General features: G+C 47.3%; 1 protein-coding gene across 1 annotated transcript in view; it reads right to left on the bottom strand.

The window, feature by feature from the left end:
* TIMM50 (translocase of inner mitochondrial membrane 50) overlaps positions 1-24,314 on the bottom strand; it is a 264,504-nt gene that overhangs the window by 80,301 nt on the left and 159,889 nt on the right. The window contains exons 5-6 of the mRNA XM_085625193.1: positions 20,869-20,927; positions 60-179 (exon numbers count right to left, since the gene is read on the bottom strand). Of these exons, the coding sequence (XP_085481319.1) occupies positions 60-179; positions 20,869-20,927 (179 nt within the window). The remainder of the gene's footprint in view (positions 1-59; positions 180-20,868; positions 20,928-24,314) is intronic.

The following is a 24,314-nucleotide window of genomic DNA, read 5'->3' as shown; positions in this document are numbered from 1 at the left end:
CATTCATTCATTCATTCTAGGTTTCAAATGCACTTTGCTCCTGGAATCAGTAAACGTACCGACCACTCAGGATGGAGTAGAACGTCAGTAAGCTCGAGGACCAGGGTGTAAGGTGGTTGATAATATGGTTCCTTCAGAGGATCAGGGAGCAGCTTCGGACTGGTGGGTTCTATGATCATCTGTGTACCAAACAAAGCACATTTATCAGGTGAAAATCAGCTAAGTACGCAAGAATCCTTTGTCAAGGCAAGGTTACATAGGGTATCAAGAAACATGACAACAGGCAATAACACAGCCCAATAGAGGTCATGGAATAGACATGCCTGTCATGACTAATATCTGCATCGAACTAATACCTCAAAACATTATATGAGGAAATGGCGGAAACGGGAGTGATGCTCCCCACACTTAGAGAGGCAATGATAGTGACACTGTTAAAACCAGGCAAGCAACCCACCCATTGCTCATCATACAGGCCATTGTCCTTGTTAAACGTCAACACTAAAATGTACACAAAAATATTAGCCAATAGATTGGCACCTTAACTGCCAGGTATCATATACCCAGAACAGGCAGGATTTGTCCAAGGCCGGACCCTAACACAAAACCTGAGAACACTATTTGGAGTTCTACAGAGATTAGGCCCAGAGGTTATAGCAGCAGCAGTGTTCCTAGATGACGAGAAGGTGTTTGATTCGGGAGAGTGGGAATTCTATGTCAGGACTGGAGGCGAGGATTATGCCTTCTTTCTTCACTTTTATTAATAGCAGCCATCATTTAACCCCTTCGATGTGTCGGACGAGCGGGAGCCGTCCGACGCATCAGTGCTCATGTGCTTCGGACGGCTCCCGCGTGTCTTACGCCATGGCACAGGGAATCCTTCGATTCCCTTTAACCCCCAAGAGCCTCGGGAGTTGGGGAAGAGCTTCCCCAGCTCCGAGGCCCCCCCCTCGTTGCCCTGAAATGACCATCAGCGAGCACGTCTCGCTGACGTAATTTCAGTGAGACCAAAACTGAAATGAGCCAAGAGGCTCATTTCAGTTGCCCTTTCTACATGCAGTGCTCAGGAGGCTATCTCAGCCCCCGGAGCACGTAAAAAAGTCAGGAGAGGTATTATTGGAAAGGGGAGAATCTCCCCTTTCCAATGGTACAGCTCGCTAGTGGATCCCTGATTGGGGGATCGCCCCAGGAGGGCGATCCCCAAGCAGGGATACACCCACTAGGCACCAGGGAGGGGGGAGTGGCCCCTTGGGCAAGGGTCTTTGCTCCCCCATATCAATTTGGGCAAATTCAGTCTTTCTGCCCCCCTAGGGGGCAGAAAGCCCACTAAACACCTGGGATTTAAAAAATAATAATTAGGGGTGGGGGCTTCCCAATATGGGCATGCCGATGCCCCCACTCCTGCCGCAAAGGTACAGTCGGGACAGTAGCCCCCAATCTGCCCCCCCCCAGGTAGTCCCCCCCCCCCCCCCCCCAATGAATTTAGGGGTAAGGGTTGCCCAAGATGGGCATGCCAATACCCCCACCCAAAATTCCAGTCTTTCAGTAGCCCCAATCTGCGCCCCCCCCCCCCCCCACCACCGGGGGACAGAAAGCACCCTAGATGCCAGGGATTATTGCTTTTATAGGCCCGGGATGGGGACTGCCCAGAATCGGCATGCAAATGCCCCCAACCTACCCCCCAAAGAAAACAAAAGACTTTCTGCCCCCCGAAGGAGGCAGATGGGGGCAATAGCTCCTGATCTGCCCCCCCGGAGGGCGGAGGGGGGCAGAAAGCCCACTAAGCGCCAGGTATTTATTTTTTATATAGGTAGAGGTGGGGGTGCCCAGAATGGGCATGTCAATGCCCCCACCCAAAAAAAAATGCTACAGTCTTTCTGCACCGCCCTGGGAGGCAGATGGGGCGGCAGGGGGGGGCAGAAAGCCCACAATGCACCAGCAATTATGCTGGCTTTTTTATACGCAGGGGTGGAGCCGACCAGAATGGGCATCCCAATGCCCCCGAAAGGATAGCCACACTCTTTCTGCCCCCCCATTGGGGCATATTGGGGCAATAGCCCCTGATTTCCCCCCTCCCCAGAGCGGCAGAAAGCCCACTAGGCACTGACTTTTTTGTTGGAATGTGCATAACTGTGGATTTTGGGTCCTAGCGCAGCCGGTACCTATGGAGACATAGCAAACCTACATTTTTTTGAAAACTAGACACTGAGGAGAAATCCAGGATGGGGTGACTTGTGTGGCTCTCAATAGGTTTGGTTAGCCAGAATCCCTTGCAAACCTCGAACTTAGTTAAAAAAAAAAAACACACATTTTCCTCACATTTCTGTGATGGAAAGTTCTGGGATCTGCATGGATCCACAAACTTACACCCACCACGCATTTCCCAAAGTCTTGCAAGAAAAATGGTACCTCACTTGTGTGGGAAGGCCTAGTGCACACGAGATGAAATGGCCCAAAACGCAACGTGGACACACCACATTTTTACAGTGAAAGCTGACCCTTTTTTTTGCAAAGTGCCTAGCTGTAGATTTGAACCCTAGCTCTGCCAGCACCTAGGGAAACCTAGCAAACCTATACATTTTTGAAAACTAGACAGCCAAGGGAATCCAGGATGGGGTGACTTGTCTGGCTCTCACCAGGTTCTGTTACTCAAAATCCCTTGCAAACCTCAAAATTTCCTCACATTTCTGTGGTGGAAAGTTCTGGAATCTGTGTGGATCCACAAAGTTCCACCGACACCGCATTCCCCAAAGTCTTCCAAGAAAAATGGTACCTCACTTGTGTGGGTGGGTCAAGTACCCTGACAGGCAAGGGGCCAAAACCTATTGAGGCAACATCAAAATGACCTATCACAAAACAACCTGGTTTTGCAAGGGGGGTCCCATGAGTTTTTGGCCCCAGGCTCGGCGGCCATCTAGGGAAACCTACCAAACCCACACGTCTGAAAACTAGACACCCGGGGGAGTACAGCAAGGTATAGCTTGCATGGGTCCCCCAACATTTCCCTACCTAGACTCCCTCACAAACCTAAAATATTTTTGAAAAAAATCAATTTTTCTCACATTCCTGTGTAGGAAAGTTGTAGGATCACCGGACTGACACAAATTTCCTACCACCCAGCATTCCCCCAGGTCTGCCGATAAAAATGGTACTTCACTTGTGTGGGTGGCCATAGTGGCTGCAACAGGAAATGGACCAAATCGTACTGTGGAGACTTCAAAGGGGATTCTGGGTAGGAAAATGTTGGGGGACCCACGCAAGCCATACCTCCCTGGACTCCCCTGGGTCTCTAGTTTTTAGAAATGTGTGGGTTTGGTAGGCTTCTCTAGATGGCTGCCAACCCCGGGACCAAAACCTCAGATGCACCCTATGTATCCGAAAATGACCTGGTTTTGCAAGGGGGGGGGGGGTCACATGAGTTTTGGGTAACAGAAACTGGTTCGAGCCAGACAAGTCACCCCATCCTGGATTCCCCAGAGTGTCTAGTTTTTAAAAATGTATAGGTTTGCTAGGTTTCCCTAGGTGCGGACAGAGCTAGGGTTCAAAATCTACAGTTAGGCACTTTGCCAAAATATGGTGCGTAATCACTGAGATATTGTGGAGTGTCCACATTGCGTTTTGGGCCGTTTCCTGTCGCGGGCACTAGGCCTACCCACACAAGTGAGGTACCATTTTTCTGGAAAGACTTTGGGGAACGCGAGGTGGGTGGAATTTTGTGGATCCATGCAGATTCCATAACTTTCCACCACAGAAATGTGAGGAAACTGTTGGTTTTTTGACAAATGTTTAGGTTTGCAAGGGATTCTGGGGGACAGAACCTTGTGAGAGCCAGTCAAGTCACCCCATCCTGGATTCCCCCGAGTGTCTAGTTTTCAAAAATGTATAGGTTTGCTAGGTTTCCCTAGGTGCTGGCAGAGTTAGGGTTCAAAATCTACAGCTAGGCACTTTGTAAAAAGGGTTCGTTTTCACTGTGAAAATGTGGTGTGTCCACATTGCGTTTTGTGCCGTTTCCTGTCGCAGGCACTAGGCCTACCCACAAGAGTTAGGTACTATTTTTATCGGAAGACTTAGGGTAACAGAATTGTAGAGCAACTGTTCTTACCTATTGACTATCGATGCATTTCTGCCTTCCAAATGAAAGAATGTGTAAAAAAGAAGTCATTTTGAAAAATGACCAATAATTTTCATGCTAGTATGGGCACTCACAATTTCGGAAATGTGCAAATATCTACTGTTTCTAAACTCTATATTTTGTTCCCATTTCAGAAATACATAGGTGTCTTATACCGATTTTTTCATGTATATATTTTGCCAAATTAATTTCTATATACCCGGTACATAATAAAAAACCATTGCAAACGCTGCTCAATTATTGGCTCTGGGTTTGTCGGGTTCTTAGTGAACCTACAAGTCCTATATATATATCCCCACAACCAGAAAGGTCCAGCGGCTGTAACGGTATATTGCTTTTAAACAGCTGTCATAATTAGAAGAAGTTACAGGGGAAAACGTTGACACAAATGGCTGTTTTTTTCCAAATAATTTTCAATTTTTCCTATAGTCAACGGTTAGTTTCTATAAAGAAACCTTAAAGGATCTACACAAATGACCCCTTGCTGAATTCAGATTTTGGTCTACTTTTCTAAAATGTATAGCTTTCCAGGATCCATTATTGCTTTCATACCCATTTCTACTATCAACTGGAAGGAGTTTGAAAGCACAAACAAATAGCAAAAATAAGCGATGTCCCAGAAAATGCCAAAACTGTGTAAAAGATTTAGGTTTTCCGACAAAAGTCTGCTTGTCCCTGAAAGCTGGGAAGATGGTGATTTCAGCACCACAATCCCTATTTTGATAACATGTGCAGGGAAAAACTACACGCTTTCATCTGTAGCCCTTTTTTCCCAATTAAAAAATAAATAAAAAGTAGCTGTATTTTGGCTAATTTCTGGGTCCCCTCCAGGGGGAACTTTAGAATCCCAATGATGTTGGAAGAAAAGGACGCAAATTTGGTGAGGATACCTTATGTGGTCAAAACGTTACAGGGGCCTAAGCACAAACTGCCCCAAATAGCCCAAAAAAGGCTTAGCACCGTGGGGGGAGGCCTAGCAGCAAAGGGGTTAAAAGATAACTAGGTTTCCCATGAACACTTGGGAGACTGTAGTAAACAAACAAAGTAACAACCAATCAGAACATGGCTTGTAATGTCCAATCAGGGAGCACATATCCCCAACATATTCCTCTCTCGGTGGCCCTTCATCTTCTTTCTTCGCTGAGCTAAGTACCCTTTCTTCAGCGTTACGCTGTTTTTGGCTTTACTAAGCCTTGATTGTAATTGCCTCTTATATTTTGAATTGTGCTGCTTTAATTTGTTGGCGCGGAGCTGCTGCTGCTTTTCTGTCAGCGACAGACCGCAGGAGCGTTTTCCGCTCCTACGCGGTCTTCTTGGTGCGGCGCCGAACTCCCGCCGCTAGAGGGCGCTGGAGGTGGCGCGAAGCAGTGGCGCGCACGTCTGAATTCCTCTCAGAGGAATTCTCTCGGCGCGCATTGCTTCCCGGGTCCCGTCCGAGGTGGACGCCCTGCTGGGATCTGTACTCCGTTTGTGCCGCTTTCGAGAACAAGGCGATTGGCTGAAGCACGAGTGTTGGCAGCAGAGTCAGTATTATGGAAAAAAGACGCCCTTTGGGTCATTATATTCAGGCCCCAGAGGCCTGTGGGGACTCTTCCAAGACTGGTTCTGCCTTTTGAAAAATATTTGCACCAGCTACAGTGTCCGGGAAGAGAACCCCCTGATTTGGCGACACACTTGCCCCATAAGATTTAGGCTGACACCCAGCCCCATAAAAATGAAGGCCTGTCACCTTGATTAGTGCCTGGCGGTCTGTAACCCAGCCCCCCTTTATTGGTACCGGACTGCTGGACTAGTCCAACACTTGAAATGGACTTCGAAGATGAATCCCAAGAGATGGAAGACCCTCTGGCAGACCTCCCTCGGGATGATGATTTTTATGAGGCAGTAGACACCTCCATTTACCGAGCAGTGGCGGAGGCCATGACACCATTAGAGAAGAGGCTCTCGCGCCAGATTGCTCAGGCCTTTGAGAAAATGCAACCTCATCCCACAGCTCCCCTCCTGCTTCCCGAGGCCTCAGTGGTGTCACTGATGGCAGAAACATCACCTTCACCGCCTAAACAGCCCCGTGAGTTGGTGGTGGATTTTGCAAAAGTTTATAAGGGATCCCAAAAGGGGGATCGATAGGTCCTGGCGGGCATGCAAGGACAAACTCCTTGATACTTTAGTCCCGCTCACCAAAATTCTAGATATGGCCGAAGAGGCAAAATTGACAGACTCACTAATTTCCCGAGACATTGTCGGGGTGGGCACAAAGAGCTGTTATTTTCCTGGGCAATGCCAATTGTGCCCTGTAACGGAGTGCCGCCGCTCCCTTCTTATTAAGGTGGATCCCAAGCTGGGGGACCTGGCGGACTCAGAGGCAGGTGCGATTGCGCAAGGAGGCCTCTTCGGGGAGCCCTTTATCAAGTAGTTAGGCAAGTTTGTCAACACCTTTGCCTGCCTTAATAAGGCCAAACGTCCATTAAGAAAGTGTTCCCTCGTGTTTTCCACGGGACCGGTCGACTGGCCACCTGTCCCATCAGAACCCTCAAAGAGGGCAAGGCTACAAACAAGGGCAGTACCATTATTAGACCTGGTTCGGGACTTTTTACCCCACGAGAGAACGTCGTGGCAAAGGCAGAGGATCCTGAGGAGCAGCATCCTCCACAAACCCCGGGGAGTGTTCTCCCTTCTTCCAGCTAAAAAAAAGGGGGCAGCTGGCGAGTAACCTGGACTTAAACCTTTCTCCCATACTGCGAGAGGTAGTCCAATTTGGCGGGCACTCAGGGCTCTGCATAAACTAGGACAAGTCCATCATATTTCCCCTCACACCTGCAACAACACTGCCAGTCATGGAATACCCCCTGCAATGGACCACAGTTTCGGTAGGATACCTAGGCATCAGAGTCCACCCAGACCCATCCACAGTTTTGCTAGAAAATTACGGCACAGCAATACAGAAGTTATCAGAGGATGTAGACAGAAGGATAAGGCTTCACCTGTTGCTGATAGGGCGTGTAGCACTAATGAAAATGGTAGTCCTGCCCAGATTTATTTTTCAATTCCAAAAGATACCATTTATATTGTCACGTATACTGTTCCACCAATTACGTGCACAACTGATCAAACTGGCATGGGCAGGGAAGCAACCACAGGTGCGGTGAGACTCGCTCACATTACCCTATGACTTAGGAGGGCAGGGAGCCCCAGATTTGGAAATGTATTATAGAGCAGCACAAAGTACATTTGCGCATTATTGGATTCACGGCCCACACAACACCCCCCTACATTTACATAGAAAAGGATGCAGCTGACCTGCTTACACTTCCCCAACCTCTCTTTAAGCCTCCACCCAGACTGCAGCAGGTTTTTGATTCATTAGCCACTACGGTACAAGCATGGCAAGCGCTATTGCATAAGCAAGCGGGGGCTCTATTATATTCACCAGAGGTCCCATTGCAATGGTCTTTATGGTTCCCGTTGGGTCAGGAGGGCGGAGCGAGGAAGGCCTTGCTAACGCTGGGTATTAAGAAGATGGGGGATTTCTTCACAGATGGTGTGGTGTGTAGTCGGGAAACACTACAAAAGAAGGTAACGCAAGTGTCAGTAAAAGCTAAATGCCACTTTTACAGGGCTAGATTTCACAGGCAATCGATTTTTGGGGAAGATGTGATAGAACCATAACCTATGGGTGTCCTCAGTGCTCTCAGGAAATGTGAAACGGCTGCCTTACTGATCACCAAATTTTACTCAAGTATGCAAGAAACACGTCGGTCAGGAGTTTTAAAAGTTAGGCTGGATTGGCAGAGATATAGGCAGCCCACTAAGTGACAAGGAGTGGCAATACTGCTGCGATCGGACAAACATTGTCTCTATGAATGGCAGAGACAGGCTTATACATAAAAATGTTTTAACAAAGGGCCTACTACAAGCCAGAAAGATAACAGGTATGGGCTGAGAGAAGACTCAAAGTGTCAGATGTAGGAGCGAAGGGGCAGGGTTTATGCACCTGGCCTGGCAATGTCCAGGCATAAAGGAATTCTGTCTAAAATATTTCATGAGCTTGGCATCATAAGTGCAGATTTGGAGCCAGATCCAAACCTGGCGTTGCTGGGTTGGGACCTAGGCATGGAAAAAGCCATACGCCCCCTAATAGCTATTGGTCTGTTACTTGCCAAATGGCAGGTAGCAATGAAATGGGCTAGAGGTCAATTGCCGCAAATAAGAGATTGGCATACGGACATGATCTACTGCAATGCACAAGCAGACACATATACCGACCTGCTCCTACTCTCCGGTAGACCCAAAAGCTGTTTGGGTCCCTAACCATCATATTTACTCAGTAAGGAAATAGCAGCGGATATCAGTGACACAAAGGAGAACAACTGGGAGGTGACAGAGGTAGGGTGGGCAAGGAGTCGACTGAGTATATAAGTAATGAGTAAATCAAAGTAAGAACAATGTGCTTTACCCATTGATATTGGTAAGGTATATGCCGGTGGAATGTAGTTGTTGACCCGGAGGGTTACATTGGCCTTCACTATGTACCAAAAATGAAAGAATGTGCCAGATGGAAATTTAGCTATCCTATTGTTGAGCATGAAAGCGTACTGTAGGTTGAAACATTCAATTATAGAGCCTGGGTATTATTTAAACTGTTCTGTAAATTAATAAACCTCAATAAATTAAAAAATTCATACCTGCATCAGTTAACAAAGTCTCAAGACTGGATCCACTTTGGAAGCATCCATAGAAATAACCCACAATGTTCAAATAATAATTAGGGTGGGTAAAGAAGCATGCAGAGGTTGACTATATATGGTCAGATCAGACAAGGACATAGGGAGCAAGGAAAGTCAAGAGCTCAATAATGCCAATGTATGATAATTCAAACACAGGCTATGTGGTCAAAAAAGAGGATCTCCTTCCAGCAGGAGGACATACCACTGGAAACTATGGAACACTGTACAGCACAAATAAGCCATGGAAATGGAGTAAGCTGTGTTTTATAACAAGTGAAAAAGCAAATTGGACGAAGACTGATTGAAGGGATGACTAAGAGTTCCCAAAGAAAAAAAATCTGTGATATAAACAGTCAAAGGGACACAAATGAAGGTGCACGCCAGGTAAGGTAGAGGAGAGTAGGAACATTAATAATTATTGTGTTTCTTACACTACAAATTATTGCTCTCACTCACAAATTGCCAACGCCTCCAATGCATGCAGGAATGGAAAAATAGTAAAGGTTCTGTCAGTTTAGGATTTTAGGTTGGGTCCACAGTACAAGGGTCTCATCAATGTGCAGTCTCACCCCAATAACTGGTGTGTCACCAGCCATCCCAGTTCAGTTCTTACTTTTGTTTCTGCTATGCAGGTTTGAAACATTGCATATACGTAAAGAGGGAATCTCCAGGTGGGAAACGCAAAAGAAGGAGAGCAATAACTAAGTGTTAAATCAATCAATTAGGGAAACTAAGTGCGCTACTCACCAGTGAGGGTCTCAAGGCGCTGAGGGAGGGGTCCGCAGATCTGTTTAGCCGAAGAGCCAGGTCTTGAGGGTCTTCCTAAAGATGTTCAGGGATGGGGCACGTCTGATGTCTGCCGGTAGCTCGTTCCAAGGTCTTGGCTGCAATGTGAGAGAAGGATCTTCCGCCTGCCCTGGCTCTGTGGATGCGCGGGGTTTCGGGCAGGGTGAGGTTGGAAGATCGGAGGTTTCTTTTGGGTACGTGGAAGTAGATTCTGTTGAGGTATTTGGGTCCGTTGTTGTGTAGGCATTTGTAGGCATGGGTGAGGATTTTGAAGGGGACTCTTTTCTCCAGGAGGAGCCAGTGGAGTCTTCGTAGGTGTTGGCTGATGTGTGTGTGCCTGAGGATGCCGAGGACGAGTCTTGCGGCTGTGTTCTGTATGGTCTGTAGTTTGCGGAGTAGGGTTTTGTTGATGCCGGCGTAGATTGCGTTCCCGTAGTTCAGTCTGCTGGTGATGAGTGCGTGGGTGACTGTCTTCCTTGACTCGGGGGGGATCCATTTGACGGTCTTGCGGAGGGTGTTGAAGCAGCTGGAGGTAACGGCGTTGACCTGTCGGTTCATGATGAGTGATGAGTCGAGTACGATGCAGAGGTTTTTGGCGTGGTCTGAGGGCCTAGGTGGGCTTCGGCCACCAGGTGTTGTCCCATGCTGAAGGGGTGGTTCCTAGGACGAGGACTTCAGTCTTCTTGGCGCTGAGCTTCAGGCAGCTGTTGGTCATACAGACTGGGACGTCCTGCATTCCTTTCTGGAAGTTGAGTTTGGCGGTGGTGGGGTCTTTTGTGAGGGAGAGGATGAGCTGGGTGTCGTCGGCAGAGGATACGATGTTGAGGCAGTGTTGTTGGACGATGGCTGCGAGGGGGGCCATGTAGATGTTCAAGAGGGTCGGGCTCAGACATGACCTCTGTGGGATTCCACAGGTGATTTTCGTGGAATCGGACAGAAAGGGTGGTAGTCTGATCCTTTGGCTTCTTCCGGTGAGGAATGATCGGTTCCAGTAAAAGGGCTGTTCCTTGTATGCCGGCATTGTGTAGTCTGGCGACTAGTGGGCGGTGGGAGACTGTGTCGAAGGCCGCCGATAGGTCGAGTAGGATGAGGGCTGCAGAGTGGCCTTGGTCGAGGAGGGTGCGCATGTCGTTTGTGGCGGCCAGTAGGGCGGTCTCGGTGCTGTGGTTGCTTCTGAATCCAGATTTGGACGGGTCGAGGATGGCGTTCTCTTCAATGAATCGTGTCAGTTACCTGTTGACTGTCTTCTCTGCAACTTTGGCTGCGAAGGGGAGAAGCGAGATGGGCCGGTAGTTCTTGAGGTTGGTGGGGTCGGCTGTGGGCTTCTTGAGCAGGGGCCTGACTTCTGCGGCTTCCAGTCGTCCGGGAAGGTACCTGTTTTGAAGGTGGTGTTGATGGAGCGTTGTAATTCGGGTGCGATGGCGGCTGTGGCAGATGTGATGAGGGCAGAGATCGTGAGGGCCCCCGAGTGGATGCCTTTCATGGTCGAAGCGGTGTCTTCGGTCGTGATTTGTGCCCGGACGGAGATGGTGGGTTGGCTTGTGTCTCTGGGGGGCGGGGACCGGCTGTGGCATCTGGTGGGTGGTCGACGAAGTTGTCGTAGAGGTTTTTGATCTTGAGGTGGAAGTAGGTTCCAAGCTTATTGCAGAGGTCTTGGGACGGGGTGATATCTGAGGCTTTGCTGCGTGGGTTGGTGAATTCCTGAATGACACTGAAGAGTTCCGTGGAGTTGGTGAGGCTTTTGTTGTGGATGAAATTCCTCTTGGTGGTTCTGATTTGGTTGTGATAGACCATCGTGGCGTCCTTGTAGGTGGAGTAGTTTTCAGTAGTCTTAGTGTTTCTCCAGTTCTTCTCCAGGCGTCTGCAGGTGTGCCTGGTTTCTTGGAGATCAGTGGTGAACCAGGCGGCTTTCCTGGGTCGTTGTTTGTCTGGGTTGCGTAACGGGGCGAGCTCATCTGTGCAGTTGGAGATCCAGGTGGAGTCCTCTTGCTGCGATGTTTGTGTCGGGTGCCCAGGTGAGGTTGTCTCGAGTGAGGGTGGAGTTAAGTTGCTCGTCGGTGACCTTGTTCCAGTTCCTTCATGGTGGGTGTGGGGCTGGTTTGGGTGCCTTGGGTTTGTCGACGGCAAAGTGAACGCAGTGGTGGTCGGTCCATGGCGGTTGCGTTGTGTGGCTGAAGTGAACGCTGTTTCCTGCAGTGAAGATGGGGGTCGATGGTGTGCCCTGCTCTGTGGGTCGGTGCGGTGACAAGTTGTTTGAGACCGATGTTGGCGAGGCTGTCACGAAGGATGGTGGAGTTGGGGTTGCTGGGGTTGTCGAGGTGGAAGTTCAGGTCTCCAATCAGTATGTAGTTTATTGAGGCGATGGCATGAGGTGCGATTAAGTCGGTGATGGTGGTGTTGAAGGGTGTCAGGGGGTCTGTAGACAAGGGTTCCTCGGAGTGTGCCGTTGGGGCTGGTCTGGATCTGGAAGTGCAGGTGTTCGTCGAAGGTTTCGCTGGAGGTGGTGAGGTGGAAGGTGATCTTGTGGGCGATGGCGAGGCCTCTCTAGGGTGGTTGGGGCGGTCCTTCCTCTGGATCTTGTATCCATCCAGGATGGCGGTGTTGATGTCAGGCGCGGAGGAGGCATTGGTCCAGGTTTACGCAAAGAAGGTGATGTCGGGCGAGAGAGAGTCTAGTAGGTTCCAGATTTCCATGGCGTGTTTGTGTACAGAGCGCACGTTGAGGAGGATGCATCGTAGGGTGCCGTTGGTGTTGGCGGTGCTGGAGGCCAGGGTGGTAGTGAAGGTCTGTCGGCAGTGGAGGCAGGAGAACTGGCCGTGGGTTGTGTTCGGCGAGGCCTGTTGGCAGTCTCTGCGTCTTCCGGAGTTGAGCGCGTGGAGGGTGGTAGTGTCGTAGTGATGGCTGTCTGGAGATCCAGGGCCGTGGTCGGGTCACAGACGGGCTTGCCTTAGGTGCGCCTTCGGCACGCCAGTGGTCGCGCCCGCTACGCGACCGACCAGCGGCCGCCATTAAGTAGGGGAGGGGGGAGAGACGAGCAGCTAGGAAGCGGGGCAGTCAAGAGGGAGGGGTCCCGGGGGTAGCGGGAATGGGGGAGAAATGAGAACAGATCAGCAACAAGGAAGGGCACAATGCAGGTCAGCAACAAGTACGAACTCAAGCTATTAAGTGAAATACAACAAACAGTGGGGCACAAAATGCAACAAGCGGGCAACAAAAACGGGCACAGAGTTCGTATGAACGAACGGAAGCAGATTAAGGAAAATACCCAACAGAGGGGGCAGGCGCAGTCACGAGGGGGCAGGCGCAGTCACGAGCAGGCGCTGAGAGATCTTGAACCCTGCCTGTGCAGAGAAGAGCGGATCGGCGGCGGAGCACACCAGAGCAGAGTTGCTTGGGAGAGAGCAGGTCCTAGACCGAAGTGTTGGCATCTGCATAAAGATAATTTTATTACGTCTTTCCTTCATCCAGACTACTTAAGTCCACAATGCACAGCCCCAAAATGCTGGGAGGTAGAACATCCTATGGCAGACAGGGGCCCAGATTTCATGCCCAAAATGCTGAAACGTTAAAGAAAGATGCTTCTAGTAAATTATTACCAAAGGCATACATGGTAAACAAAGTGCCTGCGTAACAAATTCCTGCAACTGCACTTGCCTCTAAAAAGCGATGCAGTATTAACCTTAGTGTGATGAGAATGAGGTCTTAGAGGACACTGAACTTTTCCTATTTAACAGGCCCTGGGTATTCACAATACTATCTACCTGGCAACGGTACCTTTCACATTCGAGTTGACTGCAGTGAGATTGCCATAAGTGATAAAACAGTGATATGACTTCCAGAACAAAGTTGTTGCCTCCAAATAGTATGAGCGCGCCCTGGAAACTTCCAGGGTATGAAGTTTCCTCAACCGAGAAAATGGAAGGTCTAGGGAGAAAGACTAGCAGACCATTTTCCAGATTAGGATTACATTCCATCAAAATCATGGAAATGAAGAAGTGGACGGCTCCCAATATCAACTTTATCTTATGGTAAACTAACTATGGATCTTTTAAAGTAAAACAATGCCGCTCATTCGCTTCACTGTGAAAGTAATGTCAACTTAAAGCCTGTTTGTCATCACAGATCAATGTCAAGAGACTCAATCGTCTTAAGAGGTTTGTGCCTTAGGGGAAAAAATATTAAGTGGATATCCCACTCAAGAGTAGATGTCACTTGAGAATGCAGAAAATCCATGTCACTGTGGGTCCCGTCATTTTGAAGGAGAAGATGTATCTAGGTTAAATTAATCTAAGCAGCAATAGTTGAAAAAACACGTTTGTAGGAGTAAAATAAGTTTTCTGAATCACAAATGTTTCAGATAGCATCTAAACAGCCCTGTACAGAATAAAGTCAATGTTAAATAGCCCAGTGACAAAAGTGAAAATGGGGGCAAAGCGGAGTCTTTCTTGGCTGTTCTCGGAATGGCAATTTTTGATTTCTAGCTCTCAAATTTACAAATGATAGTAAGGGATAAAGAATCCCCACCACGCCCTCCCACCCATGCTGAATCAGTATACCCAGGTTCCAAGAAGCTGTTATGGGTAAACAGAATCCGATCTGAAACCCAAATTAGTCTCAGCCAGAATATGGCTCTGAAAATTACCTCCCACGGTGTTTGCATTGGAGCGTCCTGACAATTTTAGGAGATAAGAGTAATTTGCCTGACCAATCAAAGTATAAAAAAAAAATCTTTTGAAAGGAACTCTCTCCCACTGCCGACAAAGGAACTCATTGCAGAAGAAAATCTCCACATGCTGTAGGTTAACATATGACCCAACTGATCAATCTGCAATCTTTGTGGATATGTCTTCTCATGTCCAGGGGAAAGGCCAAAAGAAAGACTTTTGTTAACTGCCCAGCACCAAAACAGAACAGCCAATTTGCACAGGAACTGAGATTTTGTTGTGCCACGTTTGTTATTAGAGAACAGACTCTTCTTTGAAGGCTAAAATAACCTTCCGCTATTGAAGAGGAAGAAAGTATATGTAACAGAAAGACAGTTTTTAACTCCAGGTATTCATGTGCAGCTTAAATTTTCTTGGGTGATAGCCAATTTGTAAGCGGTCAGAGAGTGAGCACCTAAACCGTGCATGGAGTTGCTGGCTGTCATCTTTATTTGTCTAACTGATGAATGAAAGTATTGAATTTTAACAGGATAAGACTTCACAACATCCGTGCACAACTTTGCTACAAATACAAATTTCCCTTGACTGCAGCTCTTGTAATCAGTACCAATGAAGGATCTTATGAAGTTGTATGCCTCACTATCAGATGGACAAGAGGAACCACTTACGCGCATAAAGCCATGTATGACAGCGATCTTCTTAAACTACCATGCAGGTGTTCGAGTGCTAATATGAAGAGGCAATTTTTGGTACTTTCTTACTGGCTGGTGAAGCATAGGCTTTTCAAGAAGGGAGTCCATAAAACCGAAAACTTTGGGCAACAGATTACCTGAAATCTCTTGACGTCTATTAAGAAACCACATTTTTGAAGGGTGCTATACACTAATTACAGGTTTCTGGTCGTGTTTCCTGGAAACACTAGTCTTCCTCTGATCGAACATTCGCTGGGGTAAGTGCGAATAATCCACAATTGAAGTTTGGAAGCATCTTAGTAAATACACTTGGAGCTCTGTTTAGCCTGAATGGAGGTTCCTGTGTTGATAAGGGGGAGGCGGGTGTTGGCCATTCCTGAGATTTTCCATTCCATAGTAGATGAATTCTGGAGATTTGTGGTTACGAGCCAGTCTTCTTAGTGCATTAACTAGCAAAAATTTGACCCAGATTTACCAAGTTTCTACACTATGAAATTTGAGGTCCTCATAGGTCCAATGTTATTGGTTTTGGAGGGGGGGGGGGGGTGGGGGGTAATGAAATAAGTGTCTGGCGTAAAAGCCCTACTCCTGCTATTAGAACTTTCGGATTGCTTCAAAACATATAGAAGTTTTGGAGATTCCTTGATTTTAGAAAGCTGTGGAAGGAAAGGAAAACCTGCCAGTCTTGTTTAATGGAAGACTACCACTCCACTGGGGATGTATGCTCCTTGATAATTGGCAAAGAAAGGAGCTTAATTCCCCAAAGTGACCCGTACTAACTTCTAAGCTGTGTGAGGCAGTCTTGCAAAATCTGCTCCATCATCTTCTCACGGCTGACTTAGACAGGCTCCTGCAGACTAGAAAAACAGATTGTGAAGGTGGTGTAATTTTGGCTAACTGGTGATATTCAGTGCAAAATTACCACCTTTCCAAAGTGCAACCATTCAAAACAAGCATTGGCATAGCCAATAGGTCTCGCCTTTGGGACCTTATAAGTGTTTAGCCATGCAACAGTTGCGTAACTAAATACTTTTAAGGGCCCAAAAGCAAGACCTATTGGCTATGCCAAGCGGCCGCGAAAGTGATTGCGATCGCAATCACGATCAAACATCAAAGCGGCCATGCGGCCGCGAAAGTGAAATTAATCGCGGTAAAGCGCGGCGCGCGCGCCTGCGCACATGCACTGTAGCTCTAGGCTGGCCTGGTAGCACTTTTTGGAGCCCTCTCAATAAGTCTCGCCAGACCAGCGCATGCACTGGGTCAGGTGAGACCTAAAAACTACAGGTAAAACGCATGATAGGGGGGCTTATATCTATTTTGCCTGTTTTGTAGTTTAACATACTTTCAAAATATACTTGCAGGATGCATAAATTGTAGTCTAGAACTGGCTGATTGAATATTGGACTTCCGTGGAGGAGACAAAACTATTTGGCCTGAAATTTTACAACTTACTATGCTCAAGGAGTGATCCCGGACATGGAAAATGTTGGCTCAATTCAACTGATCCCTTTACCTACTCACGCTTTAGTAAACTGCCTCCCTCAACATTGCTAGTAAGGAGGGACATAAATGACCAGTGTTTGCAGTTTTGTTGCAGACATTAAATATGACAGGCTTAGGGACCTATATATTGCATTTATTAAAGACAATGACTAAGGAGGGGAAGGAGAAGGACTAAATGAATTACCTCCACATCCTAAATCACCATGTGCCTGAATTTGTGGGGAAACTTCATCAGTTAAGATAACACTGTTACAGAGGTACTGCGATCTTGGAGGGAGATTGATCTCTCCTCATATCTGACAACTTTGGCCCTTGACTCATCTGTCTGCCTGGAGCATTTGGCCAAGGAGCCTGGTCATCTACAGAATCATCCAAGTCTGTTCTTTGCTGTTTTGAGACAGGAAAGGGTTCTGCATTAATGTAATACCCTTATAATTCGTGACTAGGTGGCTGAATAAAATTGTGACACTGTGCTTTCACATCAAAAGGTGCACCTAAGTGTGCTTGCTCAGAGGTTTATCGTCTTAAATGAGCAGAAGGTCGCAGGGGAAGTAGCTCTCATACCAGTTCCAATAGATGAAGCAGAAATGAATAGTGCACTAGAGCCTGTATCCCCATTACACAAATATGATGGCAGCATCTTTCCACAAAGTTAACGACCTCTTCAGGGACATGAACTACGTTTGACTGTTTTGTCTCCAGCAATCTAGTCTGATTTCCAACAATGAAAAGACAAAAACTTCCTAAAGAATTAAAGTGTTCTGAGGACTGTTCACAGAGTAGCAACGGGTCATACCAAATGCACTGGCTAAAGATAGTCTTCAAAAGCATGGGCAGAGGAGGGGGCAAAGAGAAGATGCAATGAAAAAGAAGCCCTCTTCAGGAAGGAGGGGTAGGGGGGGGGGGTCTTCAAAACGGAGTGTTAGCCCTCCTCTGCATCCTAATAAAAAGTAGAATAAACCATTAGCAAGATATGGGACCTTGCATGCACCTACAGGATCCTTTGTGAAAGTCTCAAAGCTAAAGCATCATTACCATTGGCTGCTTTCTGGTCCTTCATATAGTGAAAGCACTGGCCAGTCAGCTTGGACAGTGAAAGAGGGAGAGTCAAGAAGGGCAGATTAAACGGAGTGTGTGGAAGAAAAGGCAAAACCAGATCATGTGGGGTGGCGGGGAACCTGGAGTGTGCGCGGTAGCTGGGAAAGACACCAAAAACAGCTAAGGGAGAAGGTACAGTAAAGCCAAAGGAAGAAAGTCCAGAAACACCATTACGGATGAGTCATGGGAGGGTAAAGAAAGCCAAAAAAAGTAGACACAACAGAAATTAAATAGAGACAGAAACAAATCACAAAAAAGCAAGGCACCACAGTGGATAACACCAGAAAGCATTAGAGGACACAAAAGGAATGCTGGAACTAAAAATGATAAAGACGGAAGGCTAAGAAGCACAAGCAGTGCAAAGACGGAAGCTGTGGGAATTTTCCTGCCATTGTTTTATAAAGGTGCACCTCTGTCCAGATGAACTCAACCGCAGATTTTCACAGGTATACCGATTTTTTGGTGACTGACGCTTTGGAGACCTCTCAGCCCCTATGCTTAGGTAACCCCAGCACCTCTGAACACATACCTCACCAAACAGTAGGACTCTTGGCTTTAGGAAAGGTTTTGGTGGAACTTGCCAGTTATTGGTCCACTGAAAGACTAGCCTGCTAGCCACTGTCACAAACGTCTCCTTACATTAGTCAAAGTAAGTCTGCAACTGTGAGATTAACCTAAGCTAGATATGTTTTGCCTATTTTTCTTGTAGAACCTATTAAAGAAACCTGTGCTTGCAGACATATTTCTTTGTGTGGTATTTTGTTCCAGGATAATAGAGTACTAATCTTTTATAAAAGATATGCACTGGATAGAACAATAATCATCACCAAATAACAGGCAACTGTTGAGTTATGAGTCTTGCTTGGTCTTCCAGCTACCTCAGTGGTCAAGTGCAGAAAAGGTGTACTAGGTGTTCATTTGGCAATGCCATACTAGTTCAGGCCCAAAGATATCAGTGGTAAAAGGACTCAACCACCATGGTTGTGACCCCATAAAACTCTGAACACAAAGAGAGATGACAGTCAGTTGGAGCATTGCCCCAGAAGGAAGATACAGGGTATTTGAGGGAGGCTGCCCCACCTATAGGAGACCACCATGAGCGGGGGCAGACTAATCTAAAATGGGGGATGGCCGATATCCAAAGGAAATACAAGAGGACAATCTCAAAAACACAAAGGGGAACTGAAGAGGGTGGGTGTGCACAAAATGCAATTTTATAGAGGGAGAAATTAGCACAAAAAGCCATGGGTAATGGGAAATAAAGTTGCAAAAAAAGTGCCACCGAATCTTTAAAAAGAAAGCCAGGGTACCAAAAACGAGCCTAGTGGGCATGAAAGGTGGCACGGAAAGTACGAGGAAACGCAAATAAGAGGCACAAAAACCAAAGGAGAGAGATAAGGGACACAGAAAGCCAAAGGAAAAGCCAGAACCAGGCTCAAAAGCCTAACAAACAAATGGCAACTCAGAAAATCCAAATGGGATACGATATGGAGCATGTATCCCAATCCCAATAACAGACAGGGGGAGGCATAGAAACACTTAAGTGGTGGGACACAAAGCAGAAGGAAGAGTCCTGGTACAAAAGACAAAAGTCCAATGAGAGACTTTCAAGCAAAGAGGAGGTAGAAGTACCATCACAAAGATGGACACTAAGTGTAATGTACCTTCACCAGAGGCTCAGAGTTCCCAAGTTTCCCACTTCCATGCTTGAATAGCTCACCCAGTCTAGGTTTCTTTCTGTGTGTTCTGGGGCTTGTAGAACTGATTTTGTCATGTGATCAACGAAATGGCAAATCCCAGATCGAAAATGGAAAACCCTGGGATGGAGGAACTATTTACGCATGAAACTGAGAAACTTGACAGCTCTGAACAGCAATGCCCACGTACTGACACTATTTTTAGCCCCCGCACCTCAAGTATCAACCCTGAGCACACCTATAACAGAACAACAAGCAGCCTGCATCCATTCAACAGTTCGCTGCGGGGTGTTCGACGAGACATTACTTCTTTCACAATAGGGCTCACTGCCCTGCGGAGAACCTCCTCCCGTTTCCTCAGGGTCAGGTGCGATGCTTGCAGACTGTACAGACGTGTAGCTGGTGCACATGTACTGGCACCCAGGTGGCATCACTAAATATCTCTACACGCTCCTCCCACACTATACACTTTAGAAACACTTTTCCATCACTGTCCATTGACTCAGCTACATTACCTGTTGCTGGTGTGTAGTACTAGTGGGGGGCGCTCATCAGAATAAAGTCTATAGCCACTGGCCTCGCACATACATTCAGCAAATATACAGCGAGTTCCAGCCACACTGACCACCTGTCACTTGGCGCCAATGGGTTTCTTCATTTGTGCCACATGTATCCCCTCAGGGCAGTGGTTTACCTGAATCCGTGACAGGTGGTGGAAGCCGCGCCGCACGAGCTTTACCGGTGCATAAGTTGACCATCTGTGCACCCTTCACCTCTGGCCTGGAAGCCTGCCGGACCGCCTCAGCCCTGCTCGGCCCTGGGGAAGAGGCGGGTGGGGCGGCAAGAAAGGACGCGCCATTAATCAGTGTAAACAGTTCGCTCAGTAGAACACACCGAGGGCCTCATTACTGCTAATTCGGGTCCAGAAGGGAGAGCTACCATCAAGGACCGACCTCAACTGCCAGCGCCCAGCTGTGCAGACACGCCCCTGAACACAGCCAAAAGGGCGTCTGTCAGAAAGGGAAGCAAAAAACACAAGGTTGGGAGCCCCCGATGGTCTATTCACCTGTGGAGCAGTCTGTTTGGTGGAGCGTGTCCCAGCGCACCCGTGCGAGTGCGCAGGTGCAGTTTGTGTGCGCCGCTCAGTAGACGACATTGCGCGCGCACCACGCGCCATTTTTAGCCGTATAATGTGCGCTCACCTGGGGTGCCGCGAGGGCTTCCATGTCCCAGAGTTGTGTGTACACGAGCAGGCGGCTTTGTCTTTCGCTCATAGCCTGTCATGGTTCACTCCTCTACCCCATACCCCCCCCCCCCATTTCTATTTCGGAACTCAGAAAATACATGAGTAATTTGCCAATTATGAAACACATGTCCATGTTTTAACAGCCCATGGTGTGTGTAATTTGCCTGTAGGTTGGTCCTATGTTGTGAATACACAACTTGTGCGTTTCTCTGGATTTCATAAGAGTTGTCACAGGCCTATAAAACATCTCATTTGTCCGGCACAACATCCACCGCGCGTCACCAATCCCAATAGCATCTCAAAGAAGCTGACTGAGAGTCACTCACCTGCCGGTAGTCTCGGAAGTACTTGTATGTTCTGCGGAACTGTTGAATTACGATTGGATCTGCAAGACAGAGGAGAATCCATTTAAAGGGTGTGTGGGGACTCTGGAACAAAGACCTGAAGCTCGAGGAGTCTCAGTGATTGGCTATAAACTGTATAATACTTGTGCAAGGGCGGGTTCATTATAGGGCTCCTCATGTTTTAAGGGTTATAACTTTTCCCATGGCCCTTATGAAAAAACCTACCCCACTCATCCGCTCCTTGCTTGAGGGGTAGCTTGCACTACCAAAAAGGGGTTCAGCGAATGGATCAGAGTACAGACAGGGCGATAGCACCTCCTACTTGCATACAGATGCATCACAGTTTGACAGATACATTCTGAAGTCCAGCTATATTTCACGGTTGTCTGGTGGGGACATTCTACTGTTGCTGGAGCACAGATATCCAGAGTGCGCAGGAGCACCCTCCGCACACCTGACTCTCCCAACCGATCGGTTTCTTACAAAGGGTACATTTTAAGTTCTTATTTTTCTCCCATCAGCACCGCACTGAATGCTTTTTCTACGTTTCACCACCCTCATTAGGAAGTCCCTTTATCTCTGCACAGGGCAGTTTGACATAAATGTTCCAATTTTCTCATTTACATAATGTAAACAAGCACAGGCAAGGCCAATACCTTGACGTTATGCAAGCATTTAAAAAAAATGTATTTTCTGCAAGCATCCGCAATATGCAAAAAACTAAAACAAATTCTATATATAAATATAGAGTGGCCCAGCAGCCTCCGTACACTAGCCTAGGCACTGAGGTGCACACTTGTGATCAGGCAAAAAGTAATCACATTATTATTGCAAAAGTGCTAATGGCCTGTAGTGGGCTGACCTATTGCCCCATGCTAGAAGCAAAACGTTCATGAAACTTAAATAGACCAATCGTAGAGGGGTGACTGAAAGCCCCCTTAATGTCCGTTTATATGTATGCATTTTTATTATGTATTTTTGGGAAAATACAGGGATGGTAAGCCAACTAAAGTGGTCGATAAGGCAAACCTAAAATAAGCAATTTGTCTTGCATTTGAGGCCTACTGACTTTCCCTCAGTTTTTTTCTTTAGCTATATAGCATCCAAGATGCTATGCAGCATGGCTATCAAAAAATGAAAAAAAAGCAATAAGTGGGAGGCTGCGTCATTTTGTAGGGGCTGGCACCTACAAAATGACGCAAGAGCTTTTTTCCTGTTTGCCTATCCAATGTGGATTGGTAAATACAGAGAAAAATAAGCATTGACAAAGCCGGTAGGTCTCGCCTATGCAACAGCCATTGGCTTTGCCAATATTTTCTAGCAATGTTGCACACCAAAGTGGCTGCTGTTAAGCAGCATGGCTAAAAATTAGTAGGGTAAAGGAGAGTGGTGTGGAATGGAGTGTCTTAAAGTGGAGTAGTGTGGAGTGTTATGGAATGGCAGAGTGGCGTACAGTAGAGTTGAGTGGCATGGAGTAGTCTACTGTGTTGTGGAGTGTCGTGAAGGGAGTAGAGTGTTGTAGAGTGGAAGGGCGTAGGGTTGAGTGCCGCAGAGTGGAGCACATTGCCAGAGTTGAGTACAGTGTCGTAAAGTGGAGTGGCATAAAGTGTTGTGGAGTGGCGTAGAGGATATTGCTTGGAGTGGCGTAAAGGGTATTGAGTCCAGTAGAGTGGCGTACAGGGAAGTAGATTGTCAGAGTGAAGTAGTGTGTCACAAAATAGCATAAATTTCTTTAAGTCCCCAGCACACGTAAGTGAGTAGTTACAACATTTCAATTAAGTCTGGTAATAGACACATTAGACAAGTGATTCAAAGGGTCATGAGTCTGGTCTTCTTTCTTTCTTTATTCAAGAAACATTCTTTAGAAACTCCACAGCCAACACGTGTTTCGTCGTATTGGGAAAGCTGGTCCCACGACTTCCTCAAGGCTATTTCTTCTCGTATCTCGTATTTGAAGCGTGGTACAAATTCCGGACCACACGGGGTTCTGTTCGTGGACGGTGTAAAGTAAAAGAACTCTTGTTGACTTCTTATACAAGACGTGGTCTCTCAATTGTGCGTTTATTGTATGTTTCTCTCCCTGGTACACCGTCCCTTCGATAAAACGTATGTAATCGAGCTGAGTGCAGCTATCCTTATTCTGAGTGTCAACGGCAATGTGTCACAAAATTGATTGGAGTAAAGTAGAATGGGGATGAGTAAAGTGGCATATAGGGAGTTGCATAGTGTGTCGTGGAGTAGTGTCATAGAATGGCATAGAGCAGTGTGCAGTAGTGTTTTACTATAGCAGAGTTTAATGGAGCAAAGCATCATAGAGAGGAGTATCGTGCAGTGGAATGTCGTAGAGGGTAGTGGAGTAGAGTGGCCTAGAGAGAAGTGGTGTAAAGTAAAGTGGTGCAGAGAAGATTGGTGTAGAGTGCACTGGCGTAGAGTGAAGTGGTGTAGAGTGCAGTGGCATAGAGTAGAGTGGTGCAGAGTGGATTGCGGTGGCGTAGAGTGCAATGGCGTAGGGTGGTGTTGAGTGGCGTAGGGTGGTGCAGAGTGGAGTGGCGCAGAGTGGTGTAAAGTGAAGTGGTGGAGTAGTGCAGCGGCGTAGAGTGGCGTAGAGTTGAGTGGTGCAGTGACATGGAGTCTAGTTGACTAGAGTCAAAGAGGATCGTAGAGTGGTGCAGAGTAGCAGGACGTATAGTACAGTGGTGCAGAGTAGAGTGGTGTAGAGTGCAGTTGGGTATAGTGATATAGCGTGCAGAGGCGTAGAGTGCAGGGCATAGAGCTGAATGTTGTAGAGTGTAGTGGCATAAAGTGCAGTAGTGCAAAGTAGTTGGCATAGGTGCAGTGGTGTAGGGTGCATTTGTTTGAGTAAAGTGGTGTAGAGTGCACTGGCATAGAGTGTCGAGGTTAGGATTACAGTGGCATAACGTAGACTGTAGTGGCATAGTGTGACAGAGTGCAGTGGCATAGAGTAGACTGTTTCAGTGTGGAGTGGAGCAGGGTAGATCACAGTGGCAGAGTAGAATGGTGTAGAGTATAGCGGCACAACATTGATTGCAGTGGCGTGGAGTGGCACAGAGTGGAGTGGCACAGAGTGGAGTGGTGTAGAGTAGATGGTTTCAAAGTAGAGAAGTAGTGTAGAGTGAAATAGTATAGAGATGAGTGGTGCAGGGTTGAGTGGATTGGTACAGGGTAGTGTCGAGTGGTATAGATTAGTGGCATAGAGTGCACTGGCGCAGGACACAGCGTTGCAGAGAGGTGTGGAGTTGCATAGAGTGCAGTGGTGCACAGTAGTTTAGAGTGCCGTGGAGTGCATTGGCATAGAGTGCAGTAGAATGGTGTAGAGTAGAGTGGCATGGAGTAACGTGGAGCAGAGTGGCAGAGTACAGTGCTGCAGAGTACACAGTGTCTTAGAGTGCAGTGGTGTAGAGTAGCGT

The sequence above is a fragment of the Triturus cristatus genome, chromosome 9 (genome assembly GCF_964204655.1).
Source record: "Triturus cristatus chromosome 9, aTriCri1.1, whole genome shotgun sequence".
In the NCBI taxonomy this organism is placed as follows: Eukaryota; Metazoa; Chordata; class Amphibia; order Caudata; family Salamandridae; genus Triturus; species Triturus cristatus.
This window is presented reverse-complemented; position numbering and strand designations above follow the sequence as displayed.